This window comes from Seriola dumerili, unplaced genomic scaffold, assembly GCF_002260705.1.
Source record: "Seriola dumerili isolate Sdu_G_001 unplaced genomic scaffold, Sdu_1.0 BDQW01000149.1, whole genome shotgun sequence".
In the NCBI taxonomy this organism is placed as follows: Eukaryota; Metazoa; Chordata; class Actinopteri; order Carangiformes; family Carangidae; genus Seriola; species Seriola dumerili.
In genome coordinates this window covers 6573844-6588674 of record NW_019174404.1, presented here as the reverse complement: position 1 = coordinate 6588674, position 14831 = coordinate 6573844, and the positions used below count along the sequence as shown (strand labels likewise).

Genomic DNA, 14831 nt, shown 5'->3' with positions numbered 1-14831 from the left:
CGCCCGTATTTATTTTTCACGGACGCGAGCAATTCGCTTCTCCGGGGCTTGTAGCCCACAGCGTATGAAGCGTCTTACAACACCCACGACTTGTGTTTTTAACCCATTTAAAAACCCCCCACACAGCGGTGGCGTCTTCACACACATTAACCCTCCATATAAAATCAAATGTGTCACATTCGCTATGACTTCTATTTCTGTCTTTATGAAAATTCGTAGGCCTACCATTTCTGCAGCTACATTTCTAAAGGAAAATCTGTCTATCACACACATTAGTTCCTTGAATAACATTCAAGTACATAACTTTTTTTTCATCTAAAGTGTCCTTGTGCCATTTGTAGTCTTTTTGCATTTCTTTGTTCATTTAGCATCTGTTTGTGGTAGCTTATTTGCCTCGCTTGTTGGTTTGTTTCTACACCCTAATGGTTTGTATCCCAGATGGACAACAGATAAAAACTTCATGTGTCACTGACTTACAGCACACATGACACAATCTCAATGAGTGATATTTAAACTAGTCCCATCGTAGCTAAAACATCCCCAGTCTGACAGATGAGATTAACAGATGAATGTTAATGAAGATGAAATAGAATATAGTATTTATTGGCTATTAAATAAAAATGATTTTTGGCTCTGACACTGCAGTTGTAATGCTACAGTCCCCACTAGAGCTTTATGAAAAGCCATTCCCTTAGCGGTGCTCATTCAAACTTAACAGCTCATCCATAAACTGCAAAGGCTGTTAACTTTTTATTTATTTTTTGTTGTAATTTTATGATATTGGACATGCTCTAATTGTTGAATTCAGTGTATTGTACAGTAGCTACATTCATTACTGATTTAGTGTCAGTTAAACTTTGCATGGATAAGTTCTGATTTCCATCCCTACATCCTCATGCAGCAGAAGCAGCTCTCTGTTGCGCTCTGTGTTGACTTGGTGTCAGTGAATCTGACTGCACATTTGGTTCAGTGCTGTACCCACATATTATGGGGGGGCATTATTAATTATGGATGTCCTCCCCTATTTTCTTGCCCGTTTCAATGCTCTGGACAGCTAAGGAATATAGTGGTGACTGAAAGTTACTGTGCAGTGTCGTGGAAATTTTCTGCTCTTGGTGAAAAATGAAATAGAGACTTCCGTCGGCCGACAAGGTTTTATTTTCTTTGCAAAGAAAAGGTCGGTCAGCATGTGAGCAGTTCAAAATGAAGAAAGACCCCGAGCATGGGGAACCTTGAACATTTATACCTGAGGGAAAGGGAAATTTCTACTTCAAGAGTTGTTTCATGACAAAACACAGCACCAGGCAAAACAGGAAAATCTGAGTGTTGTGAGCAAACTAGAAAATTTACATTAGATTGACAGTGGGTGTTGTCAATGGCACTTGATACAATTAGAAAAGCAGTGGTCTTAACACAGAACTTGACAGAGCATGACTTTGAGCTTGACTTTATTTAAGTCAGTAGTGTCTTTTCAATCTTAGTTTGTCAAATGTCTGATATGTGTAATGGTGACTGTGTAACATCTGCTACAGGATTTGTCAATCTTTGGTTGAATGGATGAGTGGAAAAAACTCAGAGGAAGGTTTTTCTTCCTCGCAATTATAATCGTCATCGTCACGGTTGTGGTTGTGAGGCTCCCCGGGACATACAGGGCCATCCCAAACCCTGTCCGAACCGGGATCAGAGGGTGAAAGATTTCGATATAAGCATCGTTAGAATATTCAGAAGAGACTCCAGTCAGCCCCTTCGCTCTCTTTTCTGCTGCGCAGGCCAGTTATCAAATATAACAACTCAAGCAAATTTTGAAGAACACTCGGAGAAATTCACCACTACAGATGTCATGTGTCAGATTCCTCCATCTGCAGAGCTACAAATGTCAGTCTTGTGGCTCAGCCAGATAGTGTGAGGGAGCCTGAGCAGATCTGGCGCCCCATAAGGAACCCGAAAACCAGTGAAGAGGAAGGGGGAAAAAGTTGCAGTTTGACTTTACAGTCTGCATCTCCAACCTGTTTGGATTCAACAGTGCACTTCAGTATGCACAGACCGTGGAGATGTACAGGTCAGCACTTCACACTACACACAGAATACAGAGGGTAGATATAATGACAGCAAAACCACCACAAAGCATGAGCTAAATTAACCTTCAAGTCTCTAGAGTCTTAACATTACAAGGTTTACTTAAGGTACTATTAATGGCAGGGCTCCTAAAATGTCTTGTTGTTCTAATTTGGCGTGGGGTGGATTGAGTCACCATGGTGTGTACAAGCTTTTGCCATTTCGCCAGGCTTAATAGGGATGGTGATGGTCAGTCTGTTGGTCACTGAAGGGGCTAAAGAATTGGATAGATTCTAATTAACATTTGAACAAATACTCATGGTCCCCAGAGGGTGAATCTTACCTCTGTGATTTCCCCAGACTTTTCCACAACCAGCACCATGGGGTGGACACGTTTACGCTTTAGGGAAATGTCTTGACAATTTTTGGGATGTATTTCCATGAAATTTGGCACAGACATTCATGTTTGCCTCGGGGTGTAAATAACTTTGGTGATCCCTTGAAAGGAAAGTTTGACATTTTCTTGAACAGAGTTGGATGATACTGAGCCACTGCCAGTACTCAGTTAGCTTAGCTTAATTATCTGAAGTCTGCCTGGCAATGTAACAGTGAGACTTAAGGAAGTTGCTACTGAAGCCCAAAAAAAAATAGTCTGGCACATAATCCACCCCCCAACCAACATGATTAATACACATATACAAACATACACTGATTTTTAGCATTTAGGTAAAGGCACTTTTGTGAACACTTTCATGTTTCACCTTGCTCCAGGTTGCTGCGTGTGGACAGGGTGGTGATCTATAACACCAGCTGTGGCCCAGACCTGGACCGCCTGTTGCAGAGCTACAGCCAGCAGGGCTTTGTGGAGATGGTGCATAATATTGATGAGATTATAATGCCATACCAACACAATTCTCATGGACATGGTCCAACAGCACCATCCAAAAGTAGGGTCTCTGTTTGTGTGCAATTGAGAGGACACTTGATAAATTATATTGATATACTTGATGCTCATATTTGGCGTTTCCGGTACGTTCTTGCTTTCTGTCTAACTTGTTCTGTATCAGTTCAACTTTCACGTGCCTCGATGGAGAGGGGTGCCAGGTTTTAATATTCTGGAGCACATCTATAAGTGGGAGCCTGACAGAGCAGCAGAGTATAGCGTGCGAGTTGAATATTCAGCCAAGGTACAACAGACCTTAGTGCGGCGTTTTTAAATCTGCGATACCGTAGGTATCAGCAGCAGCATTCAGATAATGATCTGTGACCGTCTGTGCTTCACAGGATGGTAGAGCAGACTTCAGTGCATTTAGTGCTTAAGAAGTTTGGAGAGCAGTTCAAGATTCCACCAGAGCTGTGACACATTATTCGCTCTCCACTGAGCACGCCCTCTGTTCGGCCGGTGGAGAAGATTCATGCAGACGCGCGACTGTGGGACTTCAAAGACGAGCTGATCCCAAATATGAACAACGTGCTGAGGAGAGCGGTGCTGCTGCACTAAGAGGGGTAGAGGGAACACATGTAGGAATGGAAATATTTATACTTGCATGTACGTATTTATCAGTTATATATCTACAACATCTTTAGCTATTTTGGAAACGTGGTTCCATGGATGGCAGTGGAAGGAATTCTGCTGTAGTGGATCAATTCTAATGTCTCTATAGTGCAGCCATGAGATTCACATTTATGTGAATAGTTTGAGTGAAATGTCTGAATAACTATTGGATGAACTGCCATGAAATTTAATCCAGACATCCAACTGCGGTCCCAGTGACATCGAGTTAAAATTTTACTTGAAAAGCATGAGCCTCACCTGTACTTTGTTTCGTGCTATTCACGGTGGCATGTCAAAACACTAAACTAAATGGTGAACATTCCTTCTTGACTTCGGCATTTCAGCATTGTCGTGTTAGCAGGCTGACGTTACCATTCAATTTCAATTCAAGTTCAAACTCACAGAGCCAGTAGCATGGCTGCAGATGATTCATAGCTAGGCAGAAAGATAGGGGACATGTACAAGCTAGACAAATGCACCCTAGCCTACCAGGACAAATAGATATTTTATGATCTGAATTGACCAGGAAATTTTTTGGAATTGCAGTCAAAACATAGTGAAATGAGGAGAAACGTGTATCAGAAGTTAATTTTCATAGATCATTAATTGTCTGCTATAAGCAAAAATCTGAGGCCTTTTTTTTTTTTTTCTCTCACAGCAGGTGGGACTGAATCTGAACAGGACAAAATGGTGTTTAAGTGTCCCTAAGGGATGGAGAATCTGCTTTTACAAAGCTGCTGTCAAACTGCAGGTCACTTCAATAGCCTGTACAGATAATAATGAATGGCTTTAAGGGTCCTTAAAAACCCTTATGCATAATTTTTTCATGTATCCTTTTACAGATAGCATATTCCCAGTAGTCCACCTGGTAAGTGATTAGCTTCGCAGCATTTGTTTGACTGACTGCCCGCCTATACTGTCTTTTTTTTTCTAAGGGTTGTAGGATCTCAATTAAGAGAAATGATTGAATTTCTTGCAGTGCACACAGTCCGTGGGAGTTAGCTAGGTTTGATTAGGGATAACACTCTTTGCCGCTTGCCTGCCTGGTTGCGTATGGAAGGAGTATTACTGAAATAATAAAATTATTTATATTCAAATGAGCTTCTAACGACCTTTTCTAATAGGCTTATTATGTGTGACATGCAGTACAGTGTTTTAATTATAGCTTCATTTGGTATGATTGGCTATTTGAATTAGATTTTTTTTTTCTTTTCTTTTTTAATGATCAGAGGAAGCTGCTGTAAACGATGGTGAACGGTAACTAAGTACATTTACTCAATTACTGGACTTTTTTGGACAATTTTGTAATACTTTAGTATGACCATTTTATGCTGCTTTATAGTTCAACTTCTCCATGACATTTATGTGACAGCTGTAGTTGGCTACTTTGAAGAGAATAACATTTAATACACAAAATGATCATGTATTATTTGATGAACTGTACAGTGGTGTATGTATATGTAGGTAGATCCACCTCAAATATATATATATATATGATTTAAATGCTCACATTCAAGCATTCTGTAACAATAAAACCAATACCTGAGTATATGACACTACTAGTACTATTACTTGAGTACCCTACAGTTTTGAATTCAGGATTTTTTACTTTTAATGGAGGCTTAGTACTTGTACTCAGGCTGAAGCATACGATCTAAGGAGTCCTTCCACCACCGACTGTAGGCAATAGTACACAGTGAATTTCCTTTACATTAACAACATCGAAGCCACAATTTTATACTTTTTCGGTTTGTTCGTTTGTTGTTCATCCTGCTCCGTGCATCGCGCTTCGCTCCGCCTTGCAGAGCGGAAGTTGGGGGCGTCAGAAGAAGCGCTGGTGTGGGAGGAAATGTCTCTTAGAGAAAGTGAAGCTTTGTGGGTAACGTCTTTCTCCACGGCCTGTGTCCTTCAGTCAACGGATATCCGTCAAGAAAAGATTCACTTCAGTCTTCGGTAGGTTACCTTTTCAATTAACGTGACCGGATTTCGTAAATGAAAAACATTTCCAGTTAGATTGTCAATATTTCACTGAAAGTTTCTGAAGTTTTTATCTTCATGTATTTCTATGATTAACTGTTGTAATGTAATAACCTGTGGTGAAGATTGGTCAATCCTGCTACACTAAAAATTAAAGACTTAAGACTTAACTGTTTTTTTTAAACTTCCTCTTCTTTTCTTCACTTCTCTTCTCTTTCTTCTTTTTCTTCTTTGCCTTTCACTTCCTTCTCCTTCACCTTCACCTTTCCTCCTCCTTCACTCTCCTCTCCCCTTAATTTTTTCCTTCTCACATGCTTTTCCTTTTTTTCCAGATACAGTCATATTCCCCATTTACAATTTGTAAAAGAAGTTAGAGGCTGCCCACATTAGCTGTTGATGCCTGCTAAACAAACATAACTTAATCATATACTGCCATTGATACCGTTACTAAGAATGATAAAGGAAAGAACATTATTAGTGTGTCAACTAAGGTTGACTTCATCAGGATCCTGTTTATAGAAAACAAAGTAAATACGGGAGAACAAAACACATAACTTTCTCCTCTAAATTCAAACGGTTTGCATAAGTTACAGGTTTAACTTTGTCTCTTGAGGCAAGGATAAGTGACTCCAACACAATTGTCTTACTCCGATTAAGTACATCAAACAGCAAAATGAGCTGTTAGGAAACTGTTGGGAAATCGGATACACACATTGAATTAGGATGCATAATAGGTGGACATAATACAAAGGATATTAAAAAATTGATATAAAAGGCTTCGTTAACAATTGGCAGAACAACTTCAAACAATCTTGCAGGTGGCAGCGTGGTCTCAAAAAAAGGGATTTGAACTGAACACACACAGGCCTTACATAACTTCCCCTTTCGTCTATGTGTGTGTGTAGTGGGCTGGTGGCGGTGAGGATAATGCATCAGGTAATGTATGGATTTAAATCACTGCCATAATAATTAGAAACACATAAGCAACTGAATACTAAATGTTGATCTTTCACCCCAGTTGAATGCTGTTTTATCTCATCTCAAGCCTTCATTCATGGTTCTGATTATGTGGTATGTAACGCAGCGTTTAACAGCCCGCCTCTGCACACCCCAGTGTTTACGGAGACAAGGTGATAGCTTCATGATACAGGTTATCCAGAATCACCACTGTTGTAGTGAAGAAAGTAACCCATGGAGAGACAGAGAGCTCAGGACAACAGCTCCATGAACATGGGACTGTCTCCCATGCAGTGAATGAGACAGTCTTGAACGGGGCTGGCTTTTAAACAGCAAAATACTCAAACTGTGTTCCGCAGCTGGTAGGTAACTGTGTCTGTCTGCTGTTTTGTGCTAAGCTGGTAGTGTACAGTGGGTTTTTAGAGCTTTTCTACTGAAAACGGGTTTCTGGTGTGACACTATGAGAGTAATGTGAGTGAACTAAAACAATAACGCTGTGACATGGACACCTTAACTATGAGGAACTCACTATAAAGCTTCATAAATCGGAGAGAAACTGTAAAGTTTAAGTATTTTTTGTTGTTAGTGCTACAAAAACAATAGCTTATATCTCTTGATATGCTATAATATTCTAACTGGTGAGATGTTTAATTTTTTAGATAAAATTTAATATTAAATTAATACTACAAATAATAATAAGTTAATATATTAATGGGAAAACAAGCCAAACATCTCTTGACATTTGCAAAGGCATGAGCTGTCACCGAGGTCATCGTCAATAGGCACAACTCTATCCTCTGTCCACACGCATCCTGCACCGGTCAGAGCAGACAGGAGAGGAGACAACAGAAAGACTAGCTTGATGTTTAAAATAAAGGAAATCGTATTCGTTCATATTGAAACTGCTTATATAGAAATTGAGCTATTGGAATTATGATTCCTGTCCCGCCCACTCCCGCTGACTTTTTTTTTTCCTGTCCCGTCCCAGTCACTTGATGAATAGTGAAATTGACTCCCATCCCACAGGGATCCCGTGTTGTATTGTATCAAAAGCTGCACTGAGTTCCAGTAAAAGGAACACAGGAATCTGAATCCACCCCAAATCAGAAGATCATTCACTACTTTTATTACATTTAGTACCTTATTACCTCAGTGCTATCTCAGGTTATTGTTAGACAAGTGAACAGAAAGTTTCTGAGACACAACTATTTCCAATATTTTTGAAAAGAAAGGAAGGTTTGAGACTGGCCGGTAATTATTTAGAGACTCTGAATCAAGGTGTGGTTTCTTAGGTTTAATCAAAAGCAGTTTTAAAGCTAGTGGGGACAGTGCCAGTAGTTAGTGATATATTAACAATGTTCAGGACTGAAGGTCCCAGAAAGAGCCAGAGGTCTTTATAGAGAGTTAAACTGGTAGAGGGTCAAGGGGGCGGGTGGTGGGTTTAGAAGCCAATACTATATTTTTATTTCATTTTTCCACTTGCACTGCTACTCTTTTGAGCTGGTGTGTCAAATTTGAATTTCCTCTATGAGGATATCAATAAAGGTACATCTTATCTAAAGGGCGAGAAGTTAGGAGACTGCTGCTTTGAGTAAGTTTGGCCACAGTGTCAAAAAGAAATCAAGGATTGTTTTTATTGTTACTGCTTAACTTAGAGAACTTAGCTGCTCTAGCAGTGGAGAGAGTGTGCTTGTGTTTCGATACGCATTCGTGCCTATGGAGGTTGAGAGCTACTGATTTCGATTTGTACCATATGCGCTCCATTGTCCTGCAGGCCTGATTCAACACTCGTGTTTCCTCAGTAAAACCAGGGTGTTGACCGTCTAGTTTTAGTGGTGGAGAAGGAGAAGTGGATCCCTCTCCACAGCCTTTGTTGCTGACTTCATGAAACCAGCTAGACCCTACCTAAATAGTGTCATCGGTTATGGGGGTTGATGTTACGCACATATTTTAAAACCACTGTCAGCACAGTTACTTTATCTCTTCTGTGTTGACATTGCTTGCAGTTCATTGCAACAATTTACCATCTTGTAACGGTTACTTCCAGCATGAGAATGAATCATATCACCAGTTTTATGAACCTGATAGTGAGCTCAGTGAACTTCAGTGGCCTCACCACTCACCACATCTCAATCCAGTGGAATGCTTTGGGAATGTGGCAAAACAAATTGGCAGCATGAAGGTGAAGCTGACAAATATGCAGAAATCATTGGACGGTGTTCCCAATAAAGTGCTCAGAGAGAGTATATTCTGTATTTTACAATGCAATTTCCAAACGATATACAAATCGTACACTAATGTTCCTCCCCAGACATGTTTTAAACTATTTAAGAATACGTATCAGAATGGTCGGCGTAGTTAGCATCTTTTATTTGTTTAAGCTGTTAGCTAGCAACTGTCCTTGGCTGACACAGTGTTAGTGGTTGTGCTACTGCAAACTCTCGCTCTTTGTACTGACAAGGTTTCAGGTTCCCGCAAGTTGAAAGTATTGGTTCCTTAGTTATATGACAAATGACTCCCTGGCTGTCTGAATCTGATTTTATGAGACTGCCATTGGTTCACTGCAGTTCCAAGCTGGAAATATTCAGTCATGGTGTTGACTGCATATTTCGCTCATGATATGCCTTGTATTATATAAAAAACATTACATGGACATGTCAACAAGGTTAAAAACTTGATTTTCATCGGCGGGGGCACTTTAAAATGTGGAAGGACGAGCATTTACTGCAGAACACATAAGACGTTTCTGATACTGGAATGTTGCTGTTGGATATTTTAAAGAGAAGATCCATTATCTAAGGATGTGGTAGAGCAGGTTTTAGGTCACTATATAAGTGGGTAGAGGCCAGATATATCAAGACCTAGTCTCTATTATAGGAACCTGTAACCTCATCTCTAAACATCATCACATCTCACTGAGAAAAACCATGACTGGGGGGCAATGAGGGTAAAATGAGCTGTTTGACTGCATTCCTTCCACACACTGTGCATCATGTATGTACCCTGCACATTTAAACACATTTAGGTAGGAATACGCGGCATATAACTATAATATAAACGAAAATAGTAAAAAAAAAATAAATAAAATTTTAGAACTCTTGTAATCCTCAGACAACATGTCATACAAGCCACTTATTCGCTAGTATAACCTAGCCATTATGTTCCATCCATCAGACCTCATGCTAATTATTTTTTCCACATTACCGGAGTTAACTTCCTCTCTACATTGTATACGTGAAAGTCAGTGAGTTTGTCTCTTCAGAGCATTAACTCAATCGAGAGGAATTTAATGATTAACCAAATGTTTATAAGGAGATTGCATCTCAGTAATGTTGGTTTGTTTTGTTCCTCAGATATCTACCTGAATCTCTCTAACTGTGGTTCCTAATTCTGCCTTCAGGTTGCGAATCTATCTCGTCTGTTACTGGATGGAAAAGGCAAAAGATGTTAGACGGAAGTTCTTCCTCCTCCTCCTCCTTATTGCTACCTTCATCCTTATCTCCATCGTCGCTGTGGGCACACCCAAGACGTACAGGTCAATCCCAAACCCGCGTGGGCCTCCAAAAGCTTGCCCCTATTACATCTCTGAGCAGACCATCACCCCCCTCAACAACACCAAGCACTTCCAGGTGTCGGCCTACATGGACCAGAGAGTGAAGGGTTTGGATATACGCATCATTGGCATATTTAGGAGAGACTCCATCCAACCCCTGCACTGTCTTTTCTGCTGTGCAGACTACGTATCAAGTACAACCACTCCAGCGACCATTTTACAACACCCAGACAACTTTGGTTTTCCCTTCGTCACGACAGATGTCATGTGTCGGATCCCTCAAAACTGCAACGCTACACATGTCACCCTTCAGACTCAGCCAGGGAGCGCGACTCAATCTGACCAGATTTGGCTCCCCATAAGAAACAAAAAGACCAACAGGAAGGAGGAGGAGAAATTTCAGTTTAACTTCACAGTCTGCATCTCCAACCTGTTTGGAGACTACAACAATGTGCTTCAGTTTGCACAGACTCTGGAGATGTACAGGTCAGCACAACAACAACAAACAAAAATTGAGCTGAATCACCACCTGAGACTGGCGGGGGGTTAGAAATATTGTATGCCCAGTCAAGGATGGGTGGTAGGGTGGTATCAGGTGTCATGATGGTGTAGGCAAATATTAAATAAATTTGCACTCATGTCTGGCATGTTTTGGCATCTTACTGCTGTAAACCCAGGTTGGCAAATATAGTACTCAGAGGGGATTGACACAGAGGCAACAATTCCTCCTAAAAGCATCTCCACAACTCACTACTACTTAAATATTATATCTTGTGTAGTGCAGTGGAGCTTTTCCAGCACATAAGCCACATTAATGCAATAGTACATGAGAGTATCAGGTGTCAGTCATCATGGTATCAGCCTAACATTCTAGTGTTTCCCCCAAAATGTCAAACAAGTCTTTCAACATTTGCAAAGATTCAAATACACTGTCACAGGTACTGCCAGTTTTTCTGCATGTGTGTGGAGGTGTGGTAACACCATAGGAGTATGCAAATCTTTTGCTTTTTTTGTGATATGTGCATTTGAACTCATGCATCACAACGCATTTATCTGTGGAAGATCTTTAAAAACAAATATCTCCCAAGTACTTGCTTGTACTGCAGCACTGAACATGTATTAGATAAATGTTTGAAAGGAAACAGCTCTTACTCATATGTGGTTTGAATGTGTGTTTTTCATTAGCTGCTTTGAACAAATGAATGTAATGGAATTTAATTCATTTTGACCGTTGCCTCACCTTGCTCCAGGTTGCTGGGTGTCGACAGAGTGGTGATCTATAACACCAGCTGCGGCCCAGACCTCAACCGCCTGCTGCAGAGCTACAGCCAGGAGGGCTTCGTGGAGATGGTTCCCTGGCCGATCAACGAGCATCTGACTCCATCAACCGGCTGGCTCTTCTCAAAGTATGGAGGGGACGTGCACTATTTTGGCCAGTTAACCACACTGAACGAGTGCATTTACAGATCCATGACCCGGTCACGCTACGTCCTGTTGAACGACATTGATGAGATTATAATGCCATACCAACACAACAACCTGATGTCTCTGATGAACGTGCTCCAACAGCAGAAACCAAACGTGCGGTATTTTGGGTGTTTATTTGAGAATAGCACAACATTTTACCCAAATGTATTTCTTGTATTTATTTGTATTGTGATTTCTGTGATTTCTACATGCTGCGCCTATCAAACCTGAACCCATGTTCTGCAGGCTGGGGTGTTCCTCATAGAGAACCACATCTTTCCCAAGACACCCTTTGAGAAAAGTAAAAAGCTTCCCCTGCCTCAATGGAAAGGGGTGCCAGGCTTTAATATTCTGGAGCACATCTACAGGGAGGAGGTGGACAGAAGCGTATACCACCCCCACAAGATGATAGTTCAGCCAAGGTAGGAGGACTTCTCAGACTGTGCCGTGTCAAGAGAACTGTTGTTTACTTTCCCTCAATGCTCAAAGCAAAGATATCTGGAGAGAAACTGTTTATTAAAGTATCAAATTAATAAGTAGCAGCATTGACATGATCTTTTGTGAACATGTGGTTGACCAGTGTGTGAATGTGTATGTACGTCACAGGGCGGTGGAGCAGACCTCAGTGCATGAAGTGCTCAAGATGTTTGGAGAGAAGTTCAAGGTGCCGCTGGAGGTCTGTCGGATCATTCACTGCCCACTCAGAACCCCGGTACAACGGCCGGTGGAGCAGCTCCACGTGGACACCCGGCTGTGGGACTTCAAAGACAAACTATTGCCCAAGGTGACCAAGGCGCTGAGGAGAGCCGGGCTGCTGAGTTCAGAGGGGTAGAGCTGACAGATATGGAGGGATGAACAGGCTGATTCTGGCCATGGACGTAAACTCTCACCAGCAGCAGGTACAGTCCAGACAGAAAAAAGGAAGGAGCTGTTTTATTGCTACTATGTGACTTATTTTGAAGTACTGTTTCTCATTTCCTAGTGAATAACGGCAGCACAGCATTTGCAACTTCACTCTACGCAGTAAGTAGCCTATCAATGCTGGCTCTATCGGTCATGTGACCCTCGCCTTGGCGTAACATTTGATGTAGCGTGGAAAATGTGATTTTTGGATTTGCAGTCCACATGTTTCTGTATACAGTAATTGTTGAATTATTCAGCAGGCTATCTGCTGATTATTATGTGGTTCACCAATAGTGTGAGATCATGCGTTTTGCACTCTTTATCAACAGCACAAGCCTATGGTTTTCTGATAATAATGTCATTATGTTACTTGTCTTCATTGCTTATATCTGATTTGACACATCAGCATAAACATCTTGTAGTTGCCTGAGGAAAAGGCTTGAAATGCATTTTTTTATGCGTACTTTGTGCCATTAAGTGTCTTAGCATATTAAATTATATATATTTTTTGCATTCAACAGTTTCCCTTCTTTTTCCTATCTGTTGTTACTGGCCCATTTCTGTTTTTGATTGTTTTTCCACTGTTGGTGACTTTCATCAGGCTTACAGGCTTTCAATAGGCTCACAGAGGCCACAAAGACAAAGGCAATAGATGCCGTATTGCCCTATTTTTGTCCTGATCAAATATGGCTGTGACAAAGTGCCACCTGTCATGATGAGTGTTCAAGAAATATATTGCAGCAATGGAGAGTGATGGTGTAATGCTCTGTGGTGCCCTCTGCTGGAGAAAAACAAGTTTCACTCAAAAAAAAACAACCTAAATATTATAGTAATATTACTACTATACTAATATTATATCATCATCCTCAACATAAACTGTGTTTATATTGTTGAGTTGTTAAAGTTGACATATGATTTTGAAACACATACAAAGAAGTGATCGTAATAAACAATGTTAAACATACCATAACAAACATACAGCCAACAGCCATATGCACTACTGATTGAAAGTTAAAGCAAACCCAGTTTCAGTTAAAGTCCAGTGAATAACCTTAGATGGTACCGGGGTAAGAAGTAAATTGGCCTTTTCAGGGATTAAGAAATTCTTTTTTTCCTTTTCTCTCTCCCTCATGATGCAACAGCACAAATGTTGTGAACTTCCTTCTCGTGTTCCGTCCATTATGTTCTGTGTTTGAGGAAGCTGTAACACCACATTCAGAAAACCTAAAAATCTTATTGTATTTTAATCCTGAATTCTTATGGTTTTTCTTTAAAATGTGGACCAAATGTGTCTTTTATCCTACTAAAGCCACTTGATTTAACTTGGTTATAGAAATCCTCACTGCCGTGTTTCTGTGGGGAACAGATGCCACAGGACCCTGTGAGGGTTTAGCAGACACTCAGTTCTCTTTTAAGAAAACAAACGTGCAAATTTCATCTTCCTTGCCTTCTGAAGTTTCAACCGCAAATAAAACCAAGTTCCACATAGACATGTTGCCAAAGGGGCATTTATGTAGCTTTTTGTGTACTAAGTGAATGAATTGCTTAATTGTGACAGGAAGTAAATTGTCTTTTTAACATTTGTTTTTCATTTTAAATATGAAATAATGCATATATAAACAGGAAATACACATTACAATGTGTATTGTGTTTCACTTTATTTCTTTGTTTGATTTGTTTCTAATAAGGCATCTTCAATCTTCCATAAAAGTGACAAATAATGCAATTCTTGGCTTCCTTGGGGAATATACACAGGTGTATCATGTATCCAGCAAAAGGCAATTTCTACTGTGTCAAGACAACATGGAAGCTGAGTAAGAGAAACCTGAAATAAATTAGCACTAAATTGCCACCAAAATCAATGCTGACAATCTGGATTGTTTTATGGAAATGCACACAGGAAAAAAATGGATAAAATTGTGACCCAAAAGACTGTCTGTCAACCTGATTGTTGCTTTCACATTTGGAATTGGAGTCCAACTTAGATGGTAATCAGTTGCTGGGCCCACGTGATGCCAGTGTATGAACATAAGACCAAAGACACAGTACATGAAACCCAAGGCCTTAAAAAAAAAAAAAAAAGAAGAGTTGTAGCAAATCCCCCCAATAACAGAAGGAGAAGCAAACGTGACAGGAAATTTTCACCACACCAGGACAAAGTCCTACTGTAAAGGACAGGACAAGACTACAAAGATATTACACCACTGTTATTAGAGTGAGCTACACACTCCTGTACATGGGAGAGGTGTGCCTTCAAGGCTTTCCGGATGAAAGGTTTGAAATAAAAAATAAAGAAAAAACTGAAAAGAATAAGTTAACAAAATCAATAAATATAACAGAATTCATACCACAGTCTCCAAGGTG

The 14831-nt window shown here is 40.3% G+C and overlaps 1 protein-coding gene across 1 annotated transcript; it reads left to right on the top strand.

Moving 5' to 3' along the window:
* The first annotated feature begins 2051 nt into the window (after positions 1-2051).
* On the top strand, positions 2052-13679 carry LOC111225796. Its single transcript, XM_022750826.1, has 10 exons — positions 2052-2059; positions 2827-2926; positions 3123-3242; positions 3340-3343; positions 5416-5563; positions 9945-10583; positions 11348-11678; positions 11811-11986; positions 12171-12463; positions 12547-13679. Exons 1-9 carry the CDS (start codon positions 2052-2054, stop codon positions 12394-12396), a joined length of 1752 nt encoding a protein of 583 aa, XP_022606547.1. The 3' UTR covers positions 12397-12463; positions 12547-13679.
* Positions 13680-14831: the final 1152 nt, after the last annotated feature.